Below are 22,248 nucleotides of genomic sequence, written 5' to 3' on the forward strand. Positions count from 1 at the left end.
GTAGACAAGAGTGGGAAGAATAGACACAAAGACTAGAACTAGAGAACCACTGGAGCATGCGCTCTTCTGTACTTGATGGGATCTCATTGCTATGGTGAAGGAGCGGGAAATACGAATAGTGAGTATTGTACTGTCTTAGAATGCATACACCTATTACAAGTCCATCGCAGCTGAAGATAGGATAGAAGTGCACACTCCTGGCTATGTACACTTGGTATGAGGTAATTTAGAGGTGTAACTACAGGTGCGTCGGAAGGAGTTTAACATTGGTGCGGCGAAAGTGTGAGAGGGGGGTGCAGGGGTCCTCCCCTGGGAAATTTTTTGAAAATTGGGCCTAAAAAGCCATAATAATAAAAAGAATAATGCATGCTGATGATACACCGCATTGTCGATGTAAAACATGGTACCTGTACGAGGTGATTCGCAATTTTTGGACATGTCGCAATTTTTGGACAAATCAGTTAATGATAGCTTGCATAGACCTCGGTCCTACCGGTAGGACCTACCGGTAGGACCATCATACACAGACATGCTGCATGGCCTCTGTTCTAACATTGACCTAAAACTTGACCCTAAACTGTTGCTCAGGGGCTAGTGAAGGAGTCCACAAATTTTAGACGTGATCGCACAAGGCATAGTACGAAATTCCATGGTAACAGCAAATAGTAACCATGGAAACGGTGTATGGAATTATGCATCCCACTGCCTTGGCAGACTAATAAAAACATTAGTACCTCACCACGATTGATGTGCCATGATCAAAATTCACTTTGGACAGAGTTGCTAGCGCTCCAACAGGAGTATGTGCGGCCATTTTGATAATCGATAAAATTGCGCGTATGCAATGCACTGGACATAGTCTTGCATTTTGCGCCATTACTTTGCCTGACAAAGACCTCATCTCAACAATTGTTTCAAGAAATTTCTCAACCAAAAGCACTTTTGCAGCGCGATTTCTTGGGTCCTACCGGTAGGACCCGTGGTCCTACCGGTAGGACGGCATGCAAGCTATCATTAAATATGGAAGTAGAGTCCTCCTGAGTCGTTGTCCTTTCCTTGGTGGACACATTGTTGACAAGAGTGTCTTCGTGTGGTCCTCAAGTTTCTTCCTTCCTATTTTTAGCGGCGAAAGTCGTTTCTTTCTGGGCGTTTTCTTTACTATTCTTAGGTGATGTATTGAGTAATTTTGAAAATTTCGATTAAATAGTAAATAATGGAGGATTCCGTCGACTCTACGTCGCATGACGGAGAGAATGTCGACATGGGGGATGTTGTATCCCTTCCATCAACCCCAGAGACTACGTCTTCCACCTCGAATCCGCCTGGAAGAGTCTCCTCGTCTTCTCAGCCCGTGCGTTTGTGGAGGAGTTCTGGTCAGGAGAAATCTCTTTTAGCAGTGCGAGCGTTCCACTCACCTGGCACCAGTGAACACTTCCTAACAAAGAAGGACGCAGCGGCTAGTTAAGACGTTTTGCCCTCCACTCTTTGCGAAATATGAGAAGGAGATGCGCCACACTGGAGTGCTCTCCTCTGTTCTTGAATATGACGTCCATGAAAACCCTTGAGCGACCCTTTAAATTGTGTGTCACATTGAAAGGCCTTGACAAGCTTGCTATGAACGGCCTGTCATTAGAACTCATATCAGCCGGTCTCATAGGCATAGCCTTACCCCACTTTCATGTCCTGTGCAAGTTATACTTGTCCCCACCATTGCAGACTGCTGCTAGATGCTATTTAATTTAGTTGTCCAATAATTGCTCGCATTGCGAAAGCAGTAAAAAAAGACGCCTTTGATCAGGTCAAGTTGTGGCCGCACGCTTCACCTTTAGGCCTTCAGGTGTGTGTGGTGGTGGTAAAGCATAAGTGTGCCAATAGAAAAGCAAGAAAAAAAATTAATTTATTTTACAAACCAACATAATAGGGTGCTATTTAATTTGAGTGTCCAAAAATAGCAAATGACCTCGTACAAGAGTCGACAAGCCACCAACAAGGTTGAAATGTAAAAAAAATAATAATAATAATAACAAATTCGAAAATTATTGGTGCGGCTTTGGCCGCACCTGCCGCACTGGTTCCGACGCCCCTGAACTAGAACCGAACCGGATCACCCGATTTACTGACCTGGCTAATGACCCTGTCGAGAGAAAAGACCGTGACCTGGGGTTGCTATAGTTTGCAGGGTACGAACTACAAGTAACCCGGTTCTAAATTGACGAATCACGGTTGTAGCCAGCTTGTGATTGAAGAGAGCTGATGGGTTAACCCTGCAATCCATCCAACATGGAATTAGGAGCTCATCAACGGTCAACATCAACCTTAGCCAGATGTTACTCTCCGTTGAGTAGAACCTAGGTTTTTAGGGTGTTCAGCCCTGCTAGAATGCACTGTTGATCATGTCACGAGGGCAAGACATCTACACCGATCCATTGTCCCGAAGTATGCATACTTGTTGCCAGAGTGAAAGGCAGACCGTTCATGCCGGCCTACTACGCTTTGTGTGCACGGTATTTGTGAAATTGTTTCTTTGTTCCTGTTGTACTGCCTAGTTCACATTGGGTAATGTCTTTCCCTGACTGCAAGTGCCTTTGCTTACCAGCAACAGATCTCAGTGTATCTGAAGACGAGCAAACATCGTTATGGCGTTATACCAATGGATTGCGTTGTGTCTTGTCGCATTTTCAGCTTCACAAGCAATGTCACAGACGCAAGCAACAGCAGATCTGTCGCATCCAGAAATACTTCCTGGAGAAGTCCAGTGCTATCATCAATAGTGTGAAGCCGTTGCAGCAGGCACCGGTGTACCAGCCTCGGGGAGACGGTGCTACGCCAGGAACAGTGGAGCCTCGGGGAGACGGTGCTACGCCAGGAACAGTGGAGACCGGAGGATCAGTACTGGTGAGTGTACTGCCACCGGGGACTTGTTCTACGAAATAGCCTTTTTCACTCACAGGGCAACTATTCAGTAATGGAGTAGTGGTCTACCAGAGCAATCATGCTCACGATGGGGAGAAACAAAGACCACGATGATAGGTTCTACAGAGTTGCGCAGGACAAGATCAACTTCTCAAAAATGTTTGTGATTGAAAAATACCTTTTTTGCACTCTTTCCCTACGCTCAGCTGTGAAAAAACAAAACTTGTATTTGTGCTGTTGGTGTTTCGGTCTTTGACCACTTTGCTGGTGGGCTGATCTGCTCATCTCCCACCGCTTTAAGACTGAGCTGCATCTACGCCTCTGATCTTTGCAGGGTGGTGGCGTTCCTACGGATGCTGAAAACTTGAAACATTTAACCCATTTCCATGTTCCGATATTCAATATTGTCTTGTCAAACGAAATGCAACCTGTGAGCGTATGTAGCACCCAGAACGATCTATTGAAAGGAGAGTAAGGATGGACTCGGATGGTGGGCCAAGGATAGATTTATTACAAAGAAAAGGACCAAGGAACTACAAGTTATGCTATTATGTCCACTAACACCACCAGTTACTCGACAATCAGCTCATGCGATAACATTGCACGACACTGACCGGCAGAACTGACGTTCTACAACTAAATGCCAATCAGCTCTAGCACGTCTTGGATGCGCATTCCAATATCCTTTACAGCTAAGACTTTCAGGTTATGCGTGTCTTGATTGCGTTCACCTTCCCCTCCTATGTTACTCCTATAACTTAGAACATTCCAAGTTGGAAAGCTGTCGGAGTGCGCATCCAATATGTGCTAGAGCTGATAGCCAGTTAGTTGTAGAGCACCAGTACCGTCGGTCAGTGTCGTGCAATGTTATCGCATGAGCTGATTGTTTAGTAACTGGTGGTGTTAGTGGACATTATACCGGTAACGTAATTTGTACTTCCTTGGTCCTTTAAAATGGAAGAGAGCGTGTGGGCTCTACTCTTAACTCAGTGTCTGCTCCAGCGCCGGGTGAGCCGGTTAATCCACCCGGTTGGGCGGCGCTTGGACCCGGTTGAAAATATAGTGCCGGGTCACCTGTGACCCGGTTGGTACTTTACACTTTCGAAAGGACTGACTACATGGCGTGTATGTGTCAGATACTTCTTCTTCTTTCGTAATTTTCTAATTCTTGTCCTCTCTTTTCTAAATGCGGCTTATCCATTCGCCTTTATATCATTGGGCGTACATGTGTACCCGGCTCCGACCCGGTTGAAATGGTTGCGCCAGGTACACATGTACCCGGCTCCGACCCGGTTGAAATGGTTGCGCCAGGTACACGTGTACCCGGCTGTCCTACAATCCTGGAGCAGACACTGTAACTGTTGGTCCTTTATGTTTGCAATAAAAGTAGAGTATAATTTATTTGAGACAGTTTGACTAGTAGCATGTAGTGCCATGGCTGGCCACATTTTTGTCACTCGCATGCTCCATACTTCATTTTAGCTTTCACATGGATGATAATTTACTACGTATTCCACCCATCACCACCATGCGCTCTTAGCCGAACTAATGCACAAACCATAAATATATGCGTAATTCCTCTTAGATGCTCTCGTCAGATCTATGCTCAGTCCACAACACTCTACCCACACATCAGCCAACTGAATACGCTTCCCATCTGCCAACCACAATGTCCGCTCTTCCACACCATACGTAATGACGGGCCATGTAAGGCCTTTTTGTTAGCCGCACCTTCAACCCGTGTGATAAGTGGTTGTCTTTGCACTGCGGAGGCCGGATATCATCTCGGTCTGCTAGTAGTGTCTTTCTCTTAGCGCTAGCAATCCAGGTCTTGCCATTGTCAGAACTGTCACCGTCCACTGCCTTTAAGGTGGTGGCTGGGGCGGTACAACTTTTTAGGGGTCATTTTGATCACATTTTGACTGCATTTTTGAGTTTATCGGCAAGGTGGAGATGAAATTTGAAAATGTTTTCTGGTGAATCTCTGGAGAAGAGCCTTCTCTAGCCTCCTATAGTTTTACTTTTACTTTGGACAAAATTTGAAAAAGTTTTATGAAAGGTCCGTGAAAAAATAACACGAACCTTTCATAAAACAATTTCAAATTTTGTCCAAAAGTAAAAATAAAACTATAGGAAGCTAGAGAAGGCTATTCTCCAGAGATTCACCAGAAAACATTTTCAAATTTCATCTCTGCCTTGCCGATAAACTCAAAAATGCAGTCAAAATTTCCCAAAAAAGTTGTACCGCCCCAGCCACCTTAATAAACCTGGGTTTTAAAACTTGCAGACGTCTTTCAGAGCATCATCTAATACCACCTGCCGATAATAGTGGAGAGGATTGCTGGGCTAGCTGCAAACTGTGTGTGTGTCAATTTGGTCTTGCTAGCATTCCAGTTCTAGCCTTTTTCCTTGCCTTCTTCATTCACAGCTGCCAGCAGTTTGCCGATGTCAAGTGTGTGTGTGTGTGTGCGTGAGTGTGAGTGTGTTGATGTGCATAATACAGCAGCATCAGCTTGCCGCGGGGTTGATATTTTTAACCCCGAATTGCCGCCGTAGTCCTTTATTTGTGCTGCACACATGACGCACTTTTTTCATTTTTTTTAGCGGTGAAGATGCGATGGCAATGCATCCCTGGGCCATACTCCTTTCTGAATGCTGCTGTCATGGGTAGATCTGGCACAAAGTCCACTTTCATGCACGGCTTCGTTTGCGACAAAATGATTCATATCGGAAACAACTTGGCTGGCCTCCAGGTGAATGATGGTGCCCAAAGACAATCAATCAGCCAAGTTACAGAGTAGTTAGTTTGCGCTAATCAATTTCTGAAAACCACTCACATTTTTGCAGACGGTGGAAGCCCACGTTACCTAGACTGAAAAAGATTATTGGCCAACACACCCGGACACTCTCCTAATTATTGAAGAGCTTTAAACTGTCTTTTTTAGACCTGCACACAACATTGACCACAGCGCAGTAGACCTCATTCAGTGCAATTCTAGTTTGTCGATGTAGACAAAAGTGAAATGGTGACAGTTGATAAAGAAGAACGTAAGCAGCAGCATTCGACCGTTGAAAATTCTGTGAAAACTGACTCCACCACATGTTGATAACGACACCTTTTTTTTTTAGAAACCCACTGGGTTGTGGTTGCTTTTGTGTGTGTGGGACTCTTTATCAGATGGTTTTAAATAAATAGAAAGAGGTCTCGACCTCAGATTTATGGCTATCATAATTATAGAAACCTGTAATACGAACCGAGGCTTTGCCTTGGGGTACTATTTTATGTGTACCGTACACAACTATGTGGGTGCATAGGTAGCACCAAGAGTCCATGTAATCCCCCAGAGTGCGCAACTTCACTGTTCAGATCTGGGACGGCGAAATCCGCGTTGCACGTCATAGTGTGACATCATGAGTAAATAAAAAAAGAGTAAATTATCGTGTCCGTTCCCGAAGGGAACTCACGACGGCCGCTAACACCCGATAAACCCTAGCGGCAGATGCAGCGCCTAACGGTGGGGTTGAGTGGATAAGTCTCACAACCACTGGCACAAGTGCCGAAAACGACCCCATTAGCTGCATCCATGTACCCCTTGTGCCTGGCCACAAGTTCCCAGTTGACTGTGGGTATCATGAGTAGGGTAGAGTATCTCCGTGGTGGACCGCGTCGACGGAATGACGCAAGTCCGACCCAAAAAAATGACGTACATCACGGATTACGCCGTCCCACAACCCCGTCCAGTTGTGCGCTCTGGGGGATTATGGACTCTTGGCAGCACACACAGTGTGCAAAACAATGGCGAGCACACACCTACAGCACAGCAATACTACTCGGGGCATCTCTGGTTTTTTCAGTGTTTACCCCGCATTGCTCCATTTGTCTGACATCTACATGCATATAACACTATGACTTTTTTCCACTTTGCGTAATGATTTCTTGTTCCGGCGTGAGCAGGTCGGGAAGAGATCAGCTGATTCATTGGAGAACCGGCCCAGTCAATTCCAGCTCCATCCTAGAGGTGTGTACCTGTATGCAATTGAGTGGTTTCGAATCCATCACATGACCGTAGGGGACAGGCATGTTGATTCCTACTCCAGTCAATCCCTGTATCTATGGGTCACATGATGTTGGTTATGTTGTCGTGTCTATGGGTCACATGATGTCGGTCATGTTGCCGTGTCTATGGGTCACATGATGTCGGTCATGTTGCCGTGTCTATGGGTCACATGATGTCGGCCATGTTGCCGTGTCTATGGGTCACATGATGTCGGCCATGTTGCCATGTCTATGGGTCACATCATGTCGGTTATGTTGCCGTGTCTATGGGTCGCATGATGTCGGCCATGTTGCCGTGTCTATGGGTCACATGATGTCGGTTATGTTGCCGTGTCTATGGGTCACATGATGTCGGCCATGTTGCCGTGTCTATGGGTCACATGATGTCGGTTATGTTGCCATGTCTATGGGTCACATGATGTCGGTTATGTTGCCGTGTCTATGGGTCACATGATGTCGGTTATGTTGCCGTGTCTATGGGCCACATGATGTTGGTTATGTTGCCGTGTCTATGGGTCACATGATGTCGGTTATGTTGCCGTGTTCCCCCACTACATGACATGATCATTTTCTACACTACTTTGGTCACATGACAAAGGTGTGACAGCACTCTTTTCTAGTATTTACACGGTGTATACTAGGGGTGAAACGACTGACTCGACAAGTCCACTCTCCGGTCAATAAGTTTGAGTCGGTAAGGCCACACCAAGTTATTTCTATGTTTCGCGTCACCCGCCCGCGTACCTTTTCGAATCCTTGACAAGAAAAAAAAGAACCTTGACGAGCCAGTCGATGGCTGTTCTGGCGAACATTCTCTAGCCAGTATGACAGATCAGAGGTTATCAGCTTCTCGATAATCTTGCATTCCAGGCGATGGTATGTAGAAGGTGCGAGAGATGAAAATTTCAATTTTTCCAAGCCGTGCGGTAGGCCTAGGGCCTGCTCACCAAGCGAGCAGAGATTCCAGGTGTCAAGGACTTCGAGATTTTCCACGATTGTGATGGAGCGGGATCCCACTCGACTCATGTCAAAATGCAGAAGGAGCCATCCATGAAATCTCTGTATCGCTCCAGCCCAGTCTGCCAGCTGTCCTGTGACGTCTTGTTGTCGTTTTGGATAGAAGTGACAGTTTAGTAGTGGTATTCTGTGTGCAACATGGCTCAGTACACATAGAATGGAGTTTTGTTTTTTCTTCTGTTTTTGTTTTTTTCCGCCCGCCCGCGTGCCTTTTCCAGAAAATACCCGACGCGAAACATAGAATTAACTTGGTGTGGCCTAAAAGGAAAACCCTTGTCAACGCATGTAAAAGCAAAGTATACGGTGTAAATGGCCAGAGGCACATGTAATTCATGTACTTGTACCGTGAGTTCAGGCCATGCATTGTGAAGTAAACTTGACCTACCGGAATCCATTTCACACACAGCCCAGTAGAAGGGTGCCACGAAACACATAGCACTTGGCCGCCCTGTTTGAACCGGCTGAAACCTACAATGTGCTCAGATTAGAGAGGTTCCGCATAACGTAATTACGTTAGTAAAAAACGTAGTCGATCTACGGAAAGTCTTACTTAAACTGCATGCGCATCTGGGCTCCGCCATACGGAGTTTTAAAATCACATAGCTGCCCTTGGCAACTCCGAACGCGGCAGTGTACGACCAGATCGACCTGGGGAGAGAGCCATAAATGTGTACCCTAATCCACTTACGAACCAGCTACGTTATCAAAGCCCTATCTACGTACTCTCCGTAGACAACTTTCCGTAAGTGGAGTGCAAACTCGCGAATTCACGGGTTTTTCCCGCCCACTAACGTAAAGTTTATCGGGTTTATCGGGTGTTAGCGGCCGTCGTGAGTTCCCTTCGGGAACGGGTACGATAATTTACTTTTTTTACTTTTACTAACGTAAAGTTGCTCAACTTAACGCAGTGCGGAACCTCTCTATAGACCTTATTCGATAAACGTCACAATCACGTGAACCGGGGTCCCGGGAACCAGGGAGTGGCAAGAGACCTGCACTCAGTGCACAGAGGACTTGGCGTGGGAACACAGGAGTAGAAAATACCGGTATTTTACTACTCCCTTGTACGACCTGGGCCTTTCTTGCCACTCGTTTCACGTACGCGTGCCCTAGCTTACGACAAATCCCTGGAGGCGAGTCCAAAAATCACGTGATCAAATAAGGTCTATTGTGCTGTTGCTTACTTCTGTTGGCCTGGGTAGCTACTTGCACGCCCATATTTGCCACAGCTACCCAGGCCCTTTATCTTGCATTCTCTATCACTCGCTCTCGCTCTTCCATAATGTAGTCGTTTCGTTCGTCCTTGTCTCCGTCTTTTCGTTTCCCAGTAAAAATGTCGTTCCACCTACCCGTTCCTTGTGTCCGTTGTGTTTGGGAGTGTCAACCTTTCTGTATCTCAACACGAGTATCGAAAAATAGTGTTGATCCACGCCCTCGCTGATTCCACTCCGTATTGATGTTCTACCTGTGATGGTGACTTCACTCTATACATCAAGTACCTTTGTTGAACACGCTGCAGTATGCAATACATGGCAAACTAGGTACTCTGATGGAGAGAACTGTGCACAATCCAGTAGATATGCTTCTCAGTGCAGATCAGATGCAGTGGTGTAATACTGTGACCCACCCCATACATGTAGTTCATACAGTCTGTATTGGACCGGCCTGATAACGCAAGATCAGTTGATAGGAGCGAACAGTTTAATGATAGTCAGCTGTGGCAACGAACTCGATTAGGTTGGCTACACGGGCTGGCTCCCTTCGCTCGGCTCACCTCTCTTCTTCAAGTCATGATGGGTTGAATCATGATGGGATGTCATGCAAGCGGGACTCTGAACACATGCATTGCAGCGCACGCAAGGAAGTCCACACACCACTAGTGTACACCGACTGCAACAAGTCAGCAACCCCGAAATCCTTACTGGGAAGCTGTGCCGGGTAGCCCGCCGGGCCCACTGCAGCCCTCACAGGGATCAGGTTTCATGCACTTGCCAGGCGCCTAGCTGACAGCTCAAGAGAACACCTTCGCACAAAAACTGTATGGGTCAAATGGATGGTCACAGCCTTCGAAAAGCAAACACAAATCCACCCACGGCCTCTTCCTCTTGCTGATTACGCTGCAGTGGGCATCAAACTGTTTCACATATTTCAAATGTTATCCCTCCCACCCGCCCCTCATCGACTTTGGTGCAATTTTGGAAAACATGTTTTGGACTATCGCACACTACCTATGCCTAAGTCGATCACTTGGCGTAACAGTGCTTTGCTCAGTATTAGTCTGATGATCACAAATCTGCTCATTTTATTCCACGTTCAATGAAGTGCCGGTGACTGGCGGGGCACTGATTCAGGGGCTTTGTCTGATTCCTTGCTTATTGGAAACCGGCTTGAATTTTGAAGGTTGCTATGACTGCATGCAGTAATTCGCAGGGCCGCCAAACTTGCATGCAGGGTGTCCAAGCCAGCTAAACGATGCATTGCTAAGCAACAGCAAAGGACTTGGTCGAGGATACCTTGTGCTGGCCGCGTGACGGCCAAATTTGACTAACTGGTGCGCTATGGCTGGAATAGGGTTGTGCTTGTAGGCAAACTCTGGCTGATGTGTGCTGATTCTGGAGGTAGCATGCTGGCAAGCCGGGGGGATAACTGACTAGGGTATGTCATGCCAGGTTTGCTGTTCGCAGCACCCACTGTCCGTGCAGCAGTCCGCTTGACCAGTACACTCCAGTGTAGAGTAACGGTAGTAGTGTGTATGTTCCGTGCAATCTGAAGATGGCCTGCGCATTCTGGGGCGACACGAAAATATTTGCGGCGCTAGACAAGGCACGGTGAATCCGTGTCCCTGAGCTTCCTTGAGACTTCTGGGAACACACCCAAGTTAGTGTGTGGTTCATGAAATCTGTGGATTTTGCTGAAAACCTGGAGAAAATTCATGTGGGGCACAATCTGTGGGTTTTGTTGAAACACATGAAGAGCATAGCGAATCCGTGTGGGGCGCTATCTGTGAGTTTCTCTGGAAAACAAGAAGGGCACAGCGAATCCATGTGGGGCGCAATCTGTGGATTTCGTTTAAAAACATGAAGAGCACAGCGAATCCATGTGGGGCGCAATCTTCAAATCAAATCGACCGGGCAGGGCCGCCGGAACCGGTCCGGTTGTCACCGGACCAACTCTGGCTGTGGTCACCCCCTGGGATTCGTCTAAAACCGGGGATACGTGATATGTATTATCGATCATGCATACATACATGTATGTACATGCACCCATAGTAGGCCGTACTTGTCATTGTGCGTTGATATTCATGCAAAATTATTCCCTGTAGTTGGCTCTGAAAACTTGTGAAAGGGCGAAATTTTGCTATTTCTGACTGGAGTTTTCCAAAAAATTCCCAGGGGAGGTCCCCTGGACCCACCTTGTTCAGGGCAATACAGACAACCCAAGTCACGACCACACATCGAAAACTACTGCTCGCTTGAAGACTGTATAAAGTGTATTCACAAACAACAACAAAAACTGAAACCTGGAAAACTCTCTGAAAAAGAAACTAAACAAAAAAGCCACGAGGTCCGCTCGGCCCCTCGCGCACCAAGACCATCTACGAAAATGGAGGCATCGCAGTTCGCCTTCAAGGAAACAGCAACTATTGCAGCGAAGCGGTGAAAACTGCAAGAAAGCGAAAGCCATAGATCACGGACACAACAGAAAAAACCTGTAGCGCATCGCTAGCCAGCCGCGCAGCATTGTACACACACAGCGCACATGCACAGTTCACTGTACATTTGGCAAAAAAACATAAAAGAAAATCAAGACTGTTCAAAGCGCAAAAAAACACATGTCACGTCATGTTCAAGGAAATTCAAACGAAGAGAAAAAGAGAGTAGAGGAGTTTAGAGAAGCACAAGAACGAAGAAATGGAGAAGAGAAACGTTCTTGAGATGAAGAGTAGAGAGAAGAGCAGAGAGAAGAGAGAGACAGACTGGAAAGCAGTTCTACAGAAGACGTGAGAGAGAAGAAAGGTGAGAGAATAGACAGAACGAAAATAGCAAAGACAAAGTCCACAACAAATTCAAACAATGTCGATCTTGTTCACAAGTTCAACCATCAGGCAGGAACATTCTCCTCCCGGTAACAGGCATGCTCACAAGCCTGATTACTAAGCTGCACTGCTGAGGACATTCAGGCGGCACAACTTGACTACTGGTCGGCGGAAGGTGCCGGTTGCCGTCTTGACGTCTGCAACTTGGACTTTCCCATCACGCCCGGGAAACACGACAGTGACGAGACCTCTGGGCCAGGAGCCCCTCGGCAGCTGATCGTCCACGATGATTACTACATCACCCACACTGATTTCTTGACCAACGCCACGCCACTTCTTGCATATGCCGAGGCTGGGGGCATACTCCTTCAGCCAACGTCGCCAGAACATGTCAGCTAGAATCTGCGATAGACGCCACTGCTTGCGACAGCACAGGTCGCGCTCCGTAAACTCTCCGGGTGGCTGTACGCTACTAGATGTGCCGAGCAGAAAGTGGTTAGGTGTGAGACTCTCCGGATCGTTGGGGTCCACTGGCACGTGCGTCAGTGGTCGGCTGTTGACAAGACTCTCTGCCTCAATCATGAGGGTCAACAGTACCTCGTCCTTCGGAGCACGCTCATGCAGTATCACCCGCAAGGTGGACTTCACCGATCTAACCAGGCGCTCCCAGGCTCCACCCATGTGCGGAGCAGATGGCGGGTTGAAGCTCCACTCAATGCGAAGTAACGCCAAGTTGGTGGTGAGCTGGTCTTGGTCGAGGTCGTTCAGTGACTCACGCAGCTCTCGTTCTGCTCCTGGGAGGTTCGTTCCCTTGTCCGACCAAATCTGACGAGGTCGACCACGCCTGCCGATCATCCTACGGATGGCCATGATGCAGGCATCCGTGGTCAGTGCATGTGCAACTTCCAAGTGCACAGCTCTCGTGCTCAGGCAGGTGAACAGCACACCATACCTCTTCTCGTGCCGACGTCCGACCGCCACTGTCATCGGTCCGAAGTAGTCCATGCCAACCACAGTAAAGGCTCGAACAAATAGTGTGAGACGAGTGCTCGGCAGGGGTGCCATCTCTGGCGTAGCTGGCTGTGCTCTGTCGTTGCTGCACTTCTGGCAAGTGTTCCAAGAACTTCGGACGGCTCGTCTCAGCCCCACGATGAGATAGCGCTGCCGCAGCTCATTGCACACACGCTTTTGCCCTTGATGACATGACGCAACATGATACCACGCAATCAGCAGCCGGGTGAAAGGGTGACTCGGATCGAGCACAACTGGCTGCTTGACCATGTCAGGCAGATCGGAGGAGTTGACCAGTCGGCTGTGGTGACGCACTACTCCATCAGTGAGCACAAGCGACAGATGTGACAAGCGGCTGTCCTTGTCCACGGGCTTTCCAGACTCGGTACTGCGAACTTCAGCAGGGAAACAGTCGGCTTGCACTTGCTGCCACCATAGACGCTCTGCGCTCTCAAGCTCCTCAGGTACTAGCTCTCCTGGGGGTGGTGCTGATGTACGTAGCGCTCGGTGCTTCAAGATCTTGACGAAGCGGAGTACCCAAGCGGTTGCACGGACCAGTCTCATCCACGATGAGAAGCGACTAGGGTCAGGTAGCACTGCATTCCGCACACACTCACTAGACACAGCTGTGGCTACGAACTCGCCTTTCAGCTCGATGCTGGGACTCGAGTCGGCTACTGCAGGCTTGACATCAAGCGGCCACTGCTCTGGTGGACTCTGCAGATACTCTGGGCCGGTCATCCATCTGCTGCCAAGTGTCAACTCGTCGCTGGCCAGACCACGCGTAGCGTCATCAGCAGGGTTATCCTTGGTGGGGACCCAGCGCCACTGACTGGGATCCGTCGTCTCAGCGATCTCACCAATCCTGTGGGCAACAAACGTCTTGTAAAGTCTGGCTTCTGACTTGATCCACAGCAGGACAGTACGCGAGTCGCTCCAGAACGTTGTTGAGCCGATAGGTAGATCAAGCTGCTCGGTAATTGTGTCTGCCAGGCGCGTTCCCAGCACAGCAGCTTGCAACTCAAGACGAGGAATACTGAGCGGCTTGAGCGGGGCGACGCGAACCTTTGCTGCAACAAACGAAACGTGTACAGCACTGCTCTTGCTGGTGGCTCTGATGTACGCTACAGCTGCGAATGCTTTTTCGCTAGCGTCGACAAACATGTGCAGCTCTAAACTCTCGGTTGGTTGCTGAGACGCTGTCGGGCCGTGCTGATAGCTTTCCTCCAACGGCAAAGCTGAGGCAGTCGCTGTTCGGGTTCCATATGAGGCCAAGTGCCTTCTCTGTGGAAGCGTTCCCGGTGGCGAGATTCACCACTTTAGATGAACGAAGTTGGGTGGGTATTCTCTCTAGAACCTGGGATGAGTTACTAACCCAGTTCCGGATCTCGAATCCTCCCCTCCGGTGAATCTCAATCACCGCTGCCGAACGGCTGATGGCATCACACTCCGTAGCTGCACTGTCGAAATAGTCATCCACATCAAGTAGTGGCGGTCAGTGATGGCTGTGACAGCTTCAGGCAGATCCGGACCAAAGACTGTGGCACTACGGTTCTTCGCATACTGGGACAGCACCAAACGTCATCACCTGCATCTCGTACACATCTGGTGGGCGACTGCGGTCGAGGCCTCGCCACAGGAAACGTTGGGCCGGTCGGTCCTCTGGCCGCACACTGACTTGGTGGAACATTTCCTGAATGTCACCACCGAAACCGTACTGAAAACGCCGAAAGTTCAGCAGCACTTGCGTCAACGGTGTTAGCAGGTCGGGTCCAGGCATCAGGAAGTCATTGAGGCACTTGCCATGCGATTTCCCGGCTGCATCGAACACAAGTCTCAGCTTGCCCTTCGTCGGGTTCACCACGGCAAAGTGCGGCAGGTACCAAGTGTTAGGTGGTTCACATGCGGCCTCTGCTGCTGACAGGATGCGTGCATATCCCTCCACCAGGTAGCTCTCGATCTTCGCTGCATACTGGCAAGCGAGGTTCTGGTCCTTCATCAAACGGCGTTCCAGCTGCTGAAGACGTCTGTCGGCCTGCTGTCAGCTCTCTGGCAATTGCGGGTTGTCGTCACGCCACAACAGTCCTGTTTGCCATCTGGTGCCATCGTGAGTCATGGTACTCAGCAACTGTAGCGCCCGCTCATCGTCCTTGTTTCTGGGTAGCGGCGCTGGCTTGACCCCGAAGTCATGTACTGAAAAGGCCCTCTTGACCAGTTCATGTAGCTCGTCATCTGCTGACCACGACACGAAGGACACCTCAGAGTCCACTCTTCGGCACTGTCCGGTGTTGCCGTGCAGTACCCAGCCGAGCTTAGTGTTGGTGGCTAACAGGTCCATTCGGCGGACCTTCCAAGATCTCCCTCGGTGCCGTCAGGTGGTAGTGGTCCTGGCCAATGAGCAGCATAGGCGTTACCTCTGCCAGTGATGGCAAGTCGATGTGCGCCAAATGCAACCACTGTCGGGCAAGTTTCTGCTGGTTGACAAACTGCTTCGGCAGACTGAGGTTCGCCACCGTGCGGACGGTCTGCAAGTCAAACTGCTCACCTCCGTCTCTAGCCTAGGTGAGATGCACAGGTTGACGCGACATGAGTTGGCATGGTGCTGACTGTGATTCCCAGTCCAACTCAGGTGCAGGGGACCTACCGGACCAGTAGCGCCCAGCTCCCTGGCAAGCTTCTCGTCAACAATGCTCACGGTGGATCCTTCATCCAGGAGCGCATGTGTCTCGACGCTATGCCCGTTGGATACTGAGAGCGACACCGGTACAACACGCAGGGCAACTCGAGTTCGCTGAGCGGTGTGGGAATTGACGCTCTCCTGCTGTTCAGTGTGGCCACCGCTATTCCTGTCAGACGGGTGCACTAATTCATGGTGACGCTTTCCGCAGTCACCAACGGAGCAGCGATTACGGCTCTTGCAGTCAGTTACCCGGTGGCTGCGGCCGAAACAGAGAAAACACAGCTTCTTCTCAGCTACCCATTCCCTACGCTTCTGCAGTGGCAGTGCTTTAAAACTGTCACAGCTGCGCAGCAGATGTTGGCTGTTGCAGTAATGGCAGGCGAAGGGTGCACGCTCTTGCTGTCTGGAGCTGCCGCTGTTGCTCAATGTGGTGAGGGTGGTCTCACTTCGAGTTCTCTTGTTACTGCTGCTGCTGACACTCCCTGTCTTCAGCACAGTCACTTTGCTTGCTGCACTGGCCTTGCCGCACAGCCACACTGAAAAATCATCCAGTGACAGCTTCTCCGGATCGAAATTGGCGATCATCTCGCCCCAGTTCAGGCGCATGCCAGCCGGCAGTTTGGCAACAAGTTCCTGTCGCAGCTGAGGGTTGCGCAGGTGCCCAGTACTATTCATTAGCTTCATGGTCTGCACCAGCCCACGCACAGCAGTTGAGAACTCCACGAGCTGCTCAAAGTTGTCGGCTCGCAGAGTGCAGAAACTCTGAGCACGGGTCATGAGGTGGTGCACCACGTGCTCGGGACGGCCAAAACGCTCTTGCAGAGTGGCAAGAATCTCCGGAACATTGTCTGGGACAGCCAGCATAAACTGGACTGCATCTCTGACCTTGCCCTTCAGCGCACGGTGCAGTCGGCTGAGGTTCTCTGCATGCGAAAACCCACAGTCCCGGGTTGTGGCCCATCTTCAGGCTGCCCAGCAAACTGTGGCAGATCCTTCCCAGCAGCTTGCCTGGCCATATAACCCTTCATATGGCGCTGTGCTGGGGTGTCTGAGGGCTTCTGCGTGCCTACCGCTGCCAGGATAGCTCCAGCGAGCTGCGCGATGTCAGACTGCGGCTGCTGCGTAGCATCTGACTGCGGCGCCTGCTGCTGACGTACTGCCGGACTGCGTACTGTGGCTGTTGACGTTGCTGGTGGCTGCATAACATCTGACTGCGGTGCAACATCAGACTGCGGCGTAACATCAGACTGCGGCGACTGCTGCTGACATACTGCCGGACTGCGTACTGTGGCTGTTGACGTTGCTGGTGGCTGGTTAGCTGTAGCTGCGTGGCCACCGCCAGCAGACACTGCCACAGCTGCCTGGGGAGTTCCACCACGTACAGACTGTTGGGCTGGCTCGCGTCTTACACTGCTACTAAAAGGTCTTACACTGCTACTACTACTACTAATGCTAGCACGCGTTGAACGCCTTGACTCCGAGTATGCACTACTACAGTCCATTTCAAAACTATAGACGCGTAGGGTTTTTGAAATATTTCAAATTTGGCTGGAGCTTTTTGAGAATAGTTTTTGGAATATTGCTCAGGTCCGCTCCACAATTACTCTCATAATTATAGTTTCTAAACGATTGGATAACAGACGCCCAATTTGGAAAAAATTATGCACAAAGTGATCACAGATTTTATGTGGTATAGATGCTGGCATAACGGTTTTTGCCTATGTACGCGTCTATAGTTTTGAAATGAACTGTACTAGTACTGGAACTGTCATGCTGGCTTTCGATGGCTTCATGCTGCATCGCCAGCTCCATTTGCAGCAGTCTCCTCTGCGACTCTATCTGTTGCTGCTCCAATTCAGCCAGCCTCTTTGCAGCCTCGTACTCAGCTCGTAGGTGCGCACTCCGCGCACCGCGACTAAGCGCCCTGCGACTACTAGTAACGCTAATACTGTCCACTTCAGACTGAGCACATCATGTACACTGGCACTGGGTGATGGTGGCAACGACAAAAATAATTCACCGCAGCGTCAAAAGTAAGCTGAGCGTCAGTCTGTGTCGACTCCAGCCACTCACCGAGCCGGTCTGGAGCTCTCCCTCTGCCTCTGGTACATGGTGCCGTGGTGGTTCTGGTGCTCTTGCGCGACATCTCCACGGCAACGATCGAAATGCACACTCAAATTTCAAAAATATACACTATACGATCATAACACAACGAGCTACGGAATACAGAAAGTTTTACTTCAGGGCTGTTCGATTGGCTCCGGATGCGCCTCCGCACATCCGGCTCGAAGGACCAAATGTTCAGGGCAATACGGACAACCCAAGTCACGACCACACATCGAAAACTACTGCTCGCTTGAAGACTGTATAAAGTGTATTCACAAACAACAACAAAAACTGAAACCTGGAAAACTCTCTGAAAAAGAAACTAAACAAAAAAGCCACGAGGTCCGCTCGGCCCCTCGCGCACCAAGATCATCTACGAAAATGGAGGCATCGCAGTTCGCCTTCAAGGAAACAGCAACTATTGCAGCGAAGCGGTGAAAACTGCAAGAAAGCGAAAGCCATAGATCACGGACACAACAGAAAAAAACCTGTACCAAAGAAAGCGCATCGCTAGCCGGCAGCGCAGCATTGTACACACACATGTACACAGCGCACATGCACAGTTCACTGTACATTTGGCAAAAAAACGTAAAAGAAAATCAAGACTGTTCAAAGCGCAAAAAAACACATGTCACGTCATGTTCAAGGAAATTCAAACGAAGAGAAAAAGAGAGTAGAGAAGTTTAGAGAAGCACAAGAACGAAGAAATGGAGAAGAGAAACGTTCTTGAGATGAAGAGTAGAGAGAAGAGCAGAGAGAAGAGAGAGACAGACTGGAAAGCAGTTCTACAGAAGACGTGAGAGAGAAGAAAGGTGAGAGAATAGACAGAACGAAAATAGCAAAGACAAAGTCCACAACAAATTCAAACAATGTCAATCTTGTTCACAAGTTCAACCATCAGGCAGGAATACCCCTCAAACTGGACCGACTTAGCCTGGCTTCCGGCAGGCCTGCGGTCTATCTGGAAATTCCTAGATTGCACAACCCTGCACGAGTATGTTGGGAATCCTCGGCTGATTGTGCTGCGCAATCTGCAGATAGCGTAAATTTACAGATTGTGTCAATTCCCAGATTGCACGGAACATGTATACTGGACGTGTGATTGCACTGTGATCATGTGACCATGCGTGCCTGCTACAATCAGCTTGATTGCAGACTCTGACCTTGCACCAAGTAGCTACTACTAGTATAGTTTCATTGACGCTGTATCGCGTGCTACTTTCATTTTCATGTTGTGAATGAGGCACATTATTGCTGCCGATGGCTCAAAAAAAACGATATCTGAGTTAACCTGGGGCCATTCTAGACATGCATAGAGCAATACGGTGTCCTGATGGGCAGGTCCTCACGTTGAATGCTCGTTCGACTCGTTTGTTTCTGTGCCAGACTGAGTGTGTGGCGGGCCAGGTGGGTCGAGTTCAGTCACTACCGGCAGATGGGACACCCTGCTGTGAAGCAAACCGCTCCCAAACCGTGCATACTTGCCAACCCCTGGCAAACAGTTTCCTTGACACTGATGACGGTTTTCCTTGATCTGCAATTTTTACATCATAATTGTGCAAAGTATTGTATATGACATCATAGTGACGTCACCATGACCACAAAACATTCGCAAATAGTACATGTACAGTGCGTATCGGTTATAGCGTGGTCGTGTAAAAGAATATTCTGCCTACAAGAATGAACTCTCATGTTTTCATAATCATAACATGGATTTCATGTGCACATTTATTCTTACAAGCAATTTTATCGTACAGTAGAATATATCGGTCCTAAGAATGGACTTTGTGTAGCGAAACATGCCAGATCAGTACAAAGTATATCGCCTGTAGTATTAACATCCGTCCAAAACAGTTCTGAACTTCTGATCTGACTCGTGTTGGGTCGTAGTGCTGCAGGTTCAACTATTGTGGTCATGTAACGCATGTTGCATAGCCACATGGTAAGCCTATGGGACTTTGACCAGCCGCACTCACAGTAGCACTACGGTGCATGTACATGTACAATCATGTACGATGATCTTCCTGCCTCTGCGCACATGCACATGATATGTCACACTTGATTTATCGTGTGTAAGAAATATCGGAAATAAGAATAGAAAGTCGTTTTTCAAACACCCACGCTATAACCGATACCTACTGTACGACAAAAAAGTACTTTTTTATGCGCTAACTCAAAAGTTCTCGCTCGCTACACCTTCGTTTTGGGCACAGCACTGCGAGCGAGCGTCTAGAACACTGAAAATCAACAAAAAAAGGTGTTGACGGACATTTTCGAAAATCCGGTATATGTTATAAATTTCCGGTATACCGGGATGAAAGCGAGTTTTCCTTGATTTCCCGGAAATTCCGGTAGGGTTGGCAAGTATGACCGTGTACAGAGTGTGGATTTGTCATGATGAAATTGGTTGCAAGTGGATCCAAAGTCAGCATTCCACTAATTTTGGTGTGGTCGTGACGTGACACTTCCAAGCCCTATTTTTGCACCTGCCACTTTTGTTGATTTCAGGGGTCATGTTATCTACTTCGAAGTATCTATAAATTGAAAGTACACATAACCGTTGACTAATAATCTGCTTTTGGCGCTTGCCTCAGATTCGCTTTTATTTACCAGCCACCTCTAGTGTCAAGTATTGCCTTCACGGGGGACAGTGGATGCAATTGAATTGTGGGGTGGATACATGGATGCCTTCAATCAAGAGTACATAACCTCCCCCCAGAGTGTGCAACGCGTGATCCAGCTCTGCACAGGGTCTTGGTTGAGCATAGTCGGATCTTCTGATGCCATGCGTACACTCCACGCCCGTCTCGAGGCAGAGCACCGTTGTTTTTGATCCGAGAGTCCCCGCAACTCCCCGGGTTCCCCTCAGATGTGTACGGTATTATGACGCAAAGATCCGATTTCGCTCGACCAAGACCCTATGCAGAGCTGGATCAGGTTTTCACGCTCTGGGGGGGGGGGGGGGGGGGGGGGGGGGTTACCGTATTTTACCGGTTATAAGTCGACCCCGGTTATAGGTCGACCCCCGTATCCGGAGGTCTTAATTATGTTTTCAAAGTTTTTGCCCAACGAAGCACTGCTAACCGCTCCCTGCTACTAACACATGAACAAATCACATAAACACTCCTCATTGGATTCTGAAACATCCAAATCCTTGAAAAAGGCAAATAGACTTGGCAAAAATGCATACACATGGTGCACTCGTGTATTCAGTGCAGGTTATTTTTTGGAAGATACCGATAATTCCCGGTTATAAGTCGAATCCCGGTTGTAAGTCGACCCCCACCTTTTCTCCTGCTATTTTCAGTCATAAAACGTCGACTTATAACCGGAAAAATACGGTATGTACTCTTGCTTCGATCCTTTCTACTGGTTCCTGGACCATGCTCTTGCCGATTTAGTGCCATGTGGTTAGCCCGTTAGTGGTATTGAGTACAAGTGTGTAATGTAAGATATGATTGTGTGTTTTGTGTGTAAACAAAAAAAATGGAAAAATGAAGAATAGGGATTCACTGGCCAGAAAAAGTCACTTCAATCAGCTGTGTGGTGGATACCAGGCTAAAAATAGTGGCGGTCAATTCATCAGCCTTGCAAGCTGTTGAATGGTGTAATTCCAGCACAAGTTGCTATGTCTAACATAGCTGTTCGCTATCATCGCTTCCGCGATGGGCAGGTCTGAGGTCTGATGTGTGTGTCTTTGGGTGTGTGTCTTTGTGTGTGTGTGTGTGTGTGTGTGTGTGTGTGTGTGTGTGTGTGTGTGTGCATTATCTTTCTGTTCACCTGCATACATGCATTGAAATCCAACCGACCGCCAGGTGATAACGCGAGCAGTTCCAATTTTCCGCCCGCTAGGAGAAGGATCTGTGCAAGCCATATTCTGGATGGCAGGCAACGGGCTGAAGTTACCAATGATGAAAGTGCTGATGACATCAGTGTATCCAGACATGAAGAGAGAAGTCCCCCAGATGGAGAGCAGGCACTTATCTCCCCCGGTCTCGACAATGAGCAGGGTCGCATGAAATCAATGTTCCGACATCCACCAACAGTCACCGGCTACTTGAAGGAGTGGTATAGCAAACACAAAGAGGTGAGCATTGCCAACAGCCATCTACATAAGCCCACACTGGGCAACTCTAGCCTGAGCGTAAAATGGATGTACAGTCAACTTTGCGTATAACGACACTCGGCGGGGCATCAGAAAGGTGTCCTTATTCGCAAAGTGTCCTTCTACCCGAAGTCTCATTATATGTATTACAGTTAGATGGGACTTTGCTCTGGGCATGGAAATTCTGTCGTTATTCGCGAAGTTGACTACCGTATTTTCGGAAATTACTAGCACCCGTTTTTTATTACCGCCTGTCTGAAATATAAAAACTCGGATGTTGAGCCAACAGTAATATGGGGAAAGAGAAAAGGAGCTATAAGTTA

At 48.6% G+C, this 22,248-nt stretch overlaps 1 protein-coding gene across 2 annotated transcripts in view; it reads left to right on the forward strand.

The window, feature by feature from the left end:
• The window catches only part of LOC135805344 (homeobox protein Meis2-like), a 48,716-nt gene that overhangs the window by 13,487 nt on the left and 12,981 nt on the right, over positions 1-22,248 (forward strand). For both annotated transcript variants that reach the window (XM_065319367.1, XM_065319368.1), the window contains exons 5-7: positions 2,683-2,895; positions 6,869-6,932; positions 21,636-21,907. In XM_065319367.1, coding sequence (XP_065175439.1) covers positions 2,683-2,895; positions 6,869-6,932; positions 21,636-21,907 — 549 coding nt within the window. The remainder of the gene's footprint in view (positions 1-2,682; positions 2,896-6,868; positions 6,933-21,635; positions 21,908-22,248) is intronic.

The sequence above is a fragment of the Sycon ciliatum genome, chromosome 1 (assembly GCF_964019385.1).
Source record: "Sycon ciliatum chromosome 1, ocSycCili1.1, whole genome shotgun sequence".
In the NCBI taxonomy this organism is placed as follows: domain Eukaryota; kingdom Metazoa; phylum Porifera; class Calcarea; order Leucosolenida; family Sycettidae; genus Sycon; species Sycon ciliatum.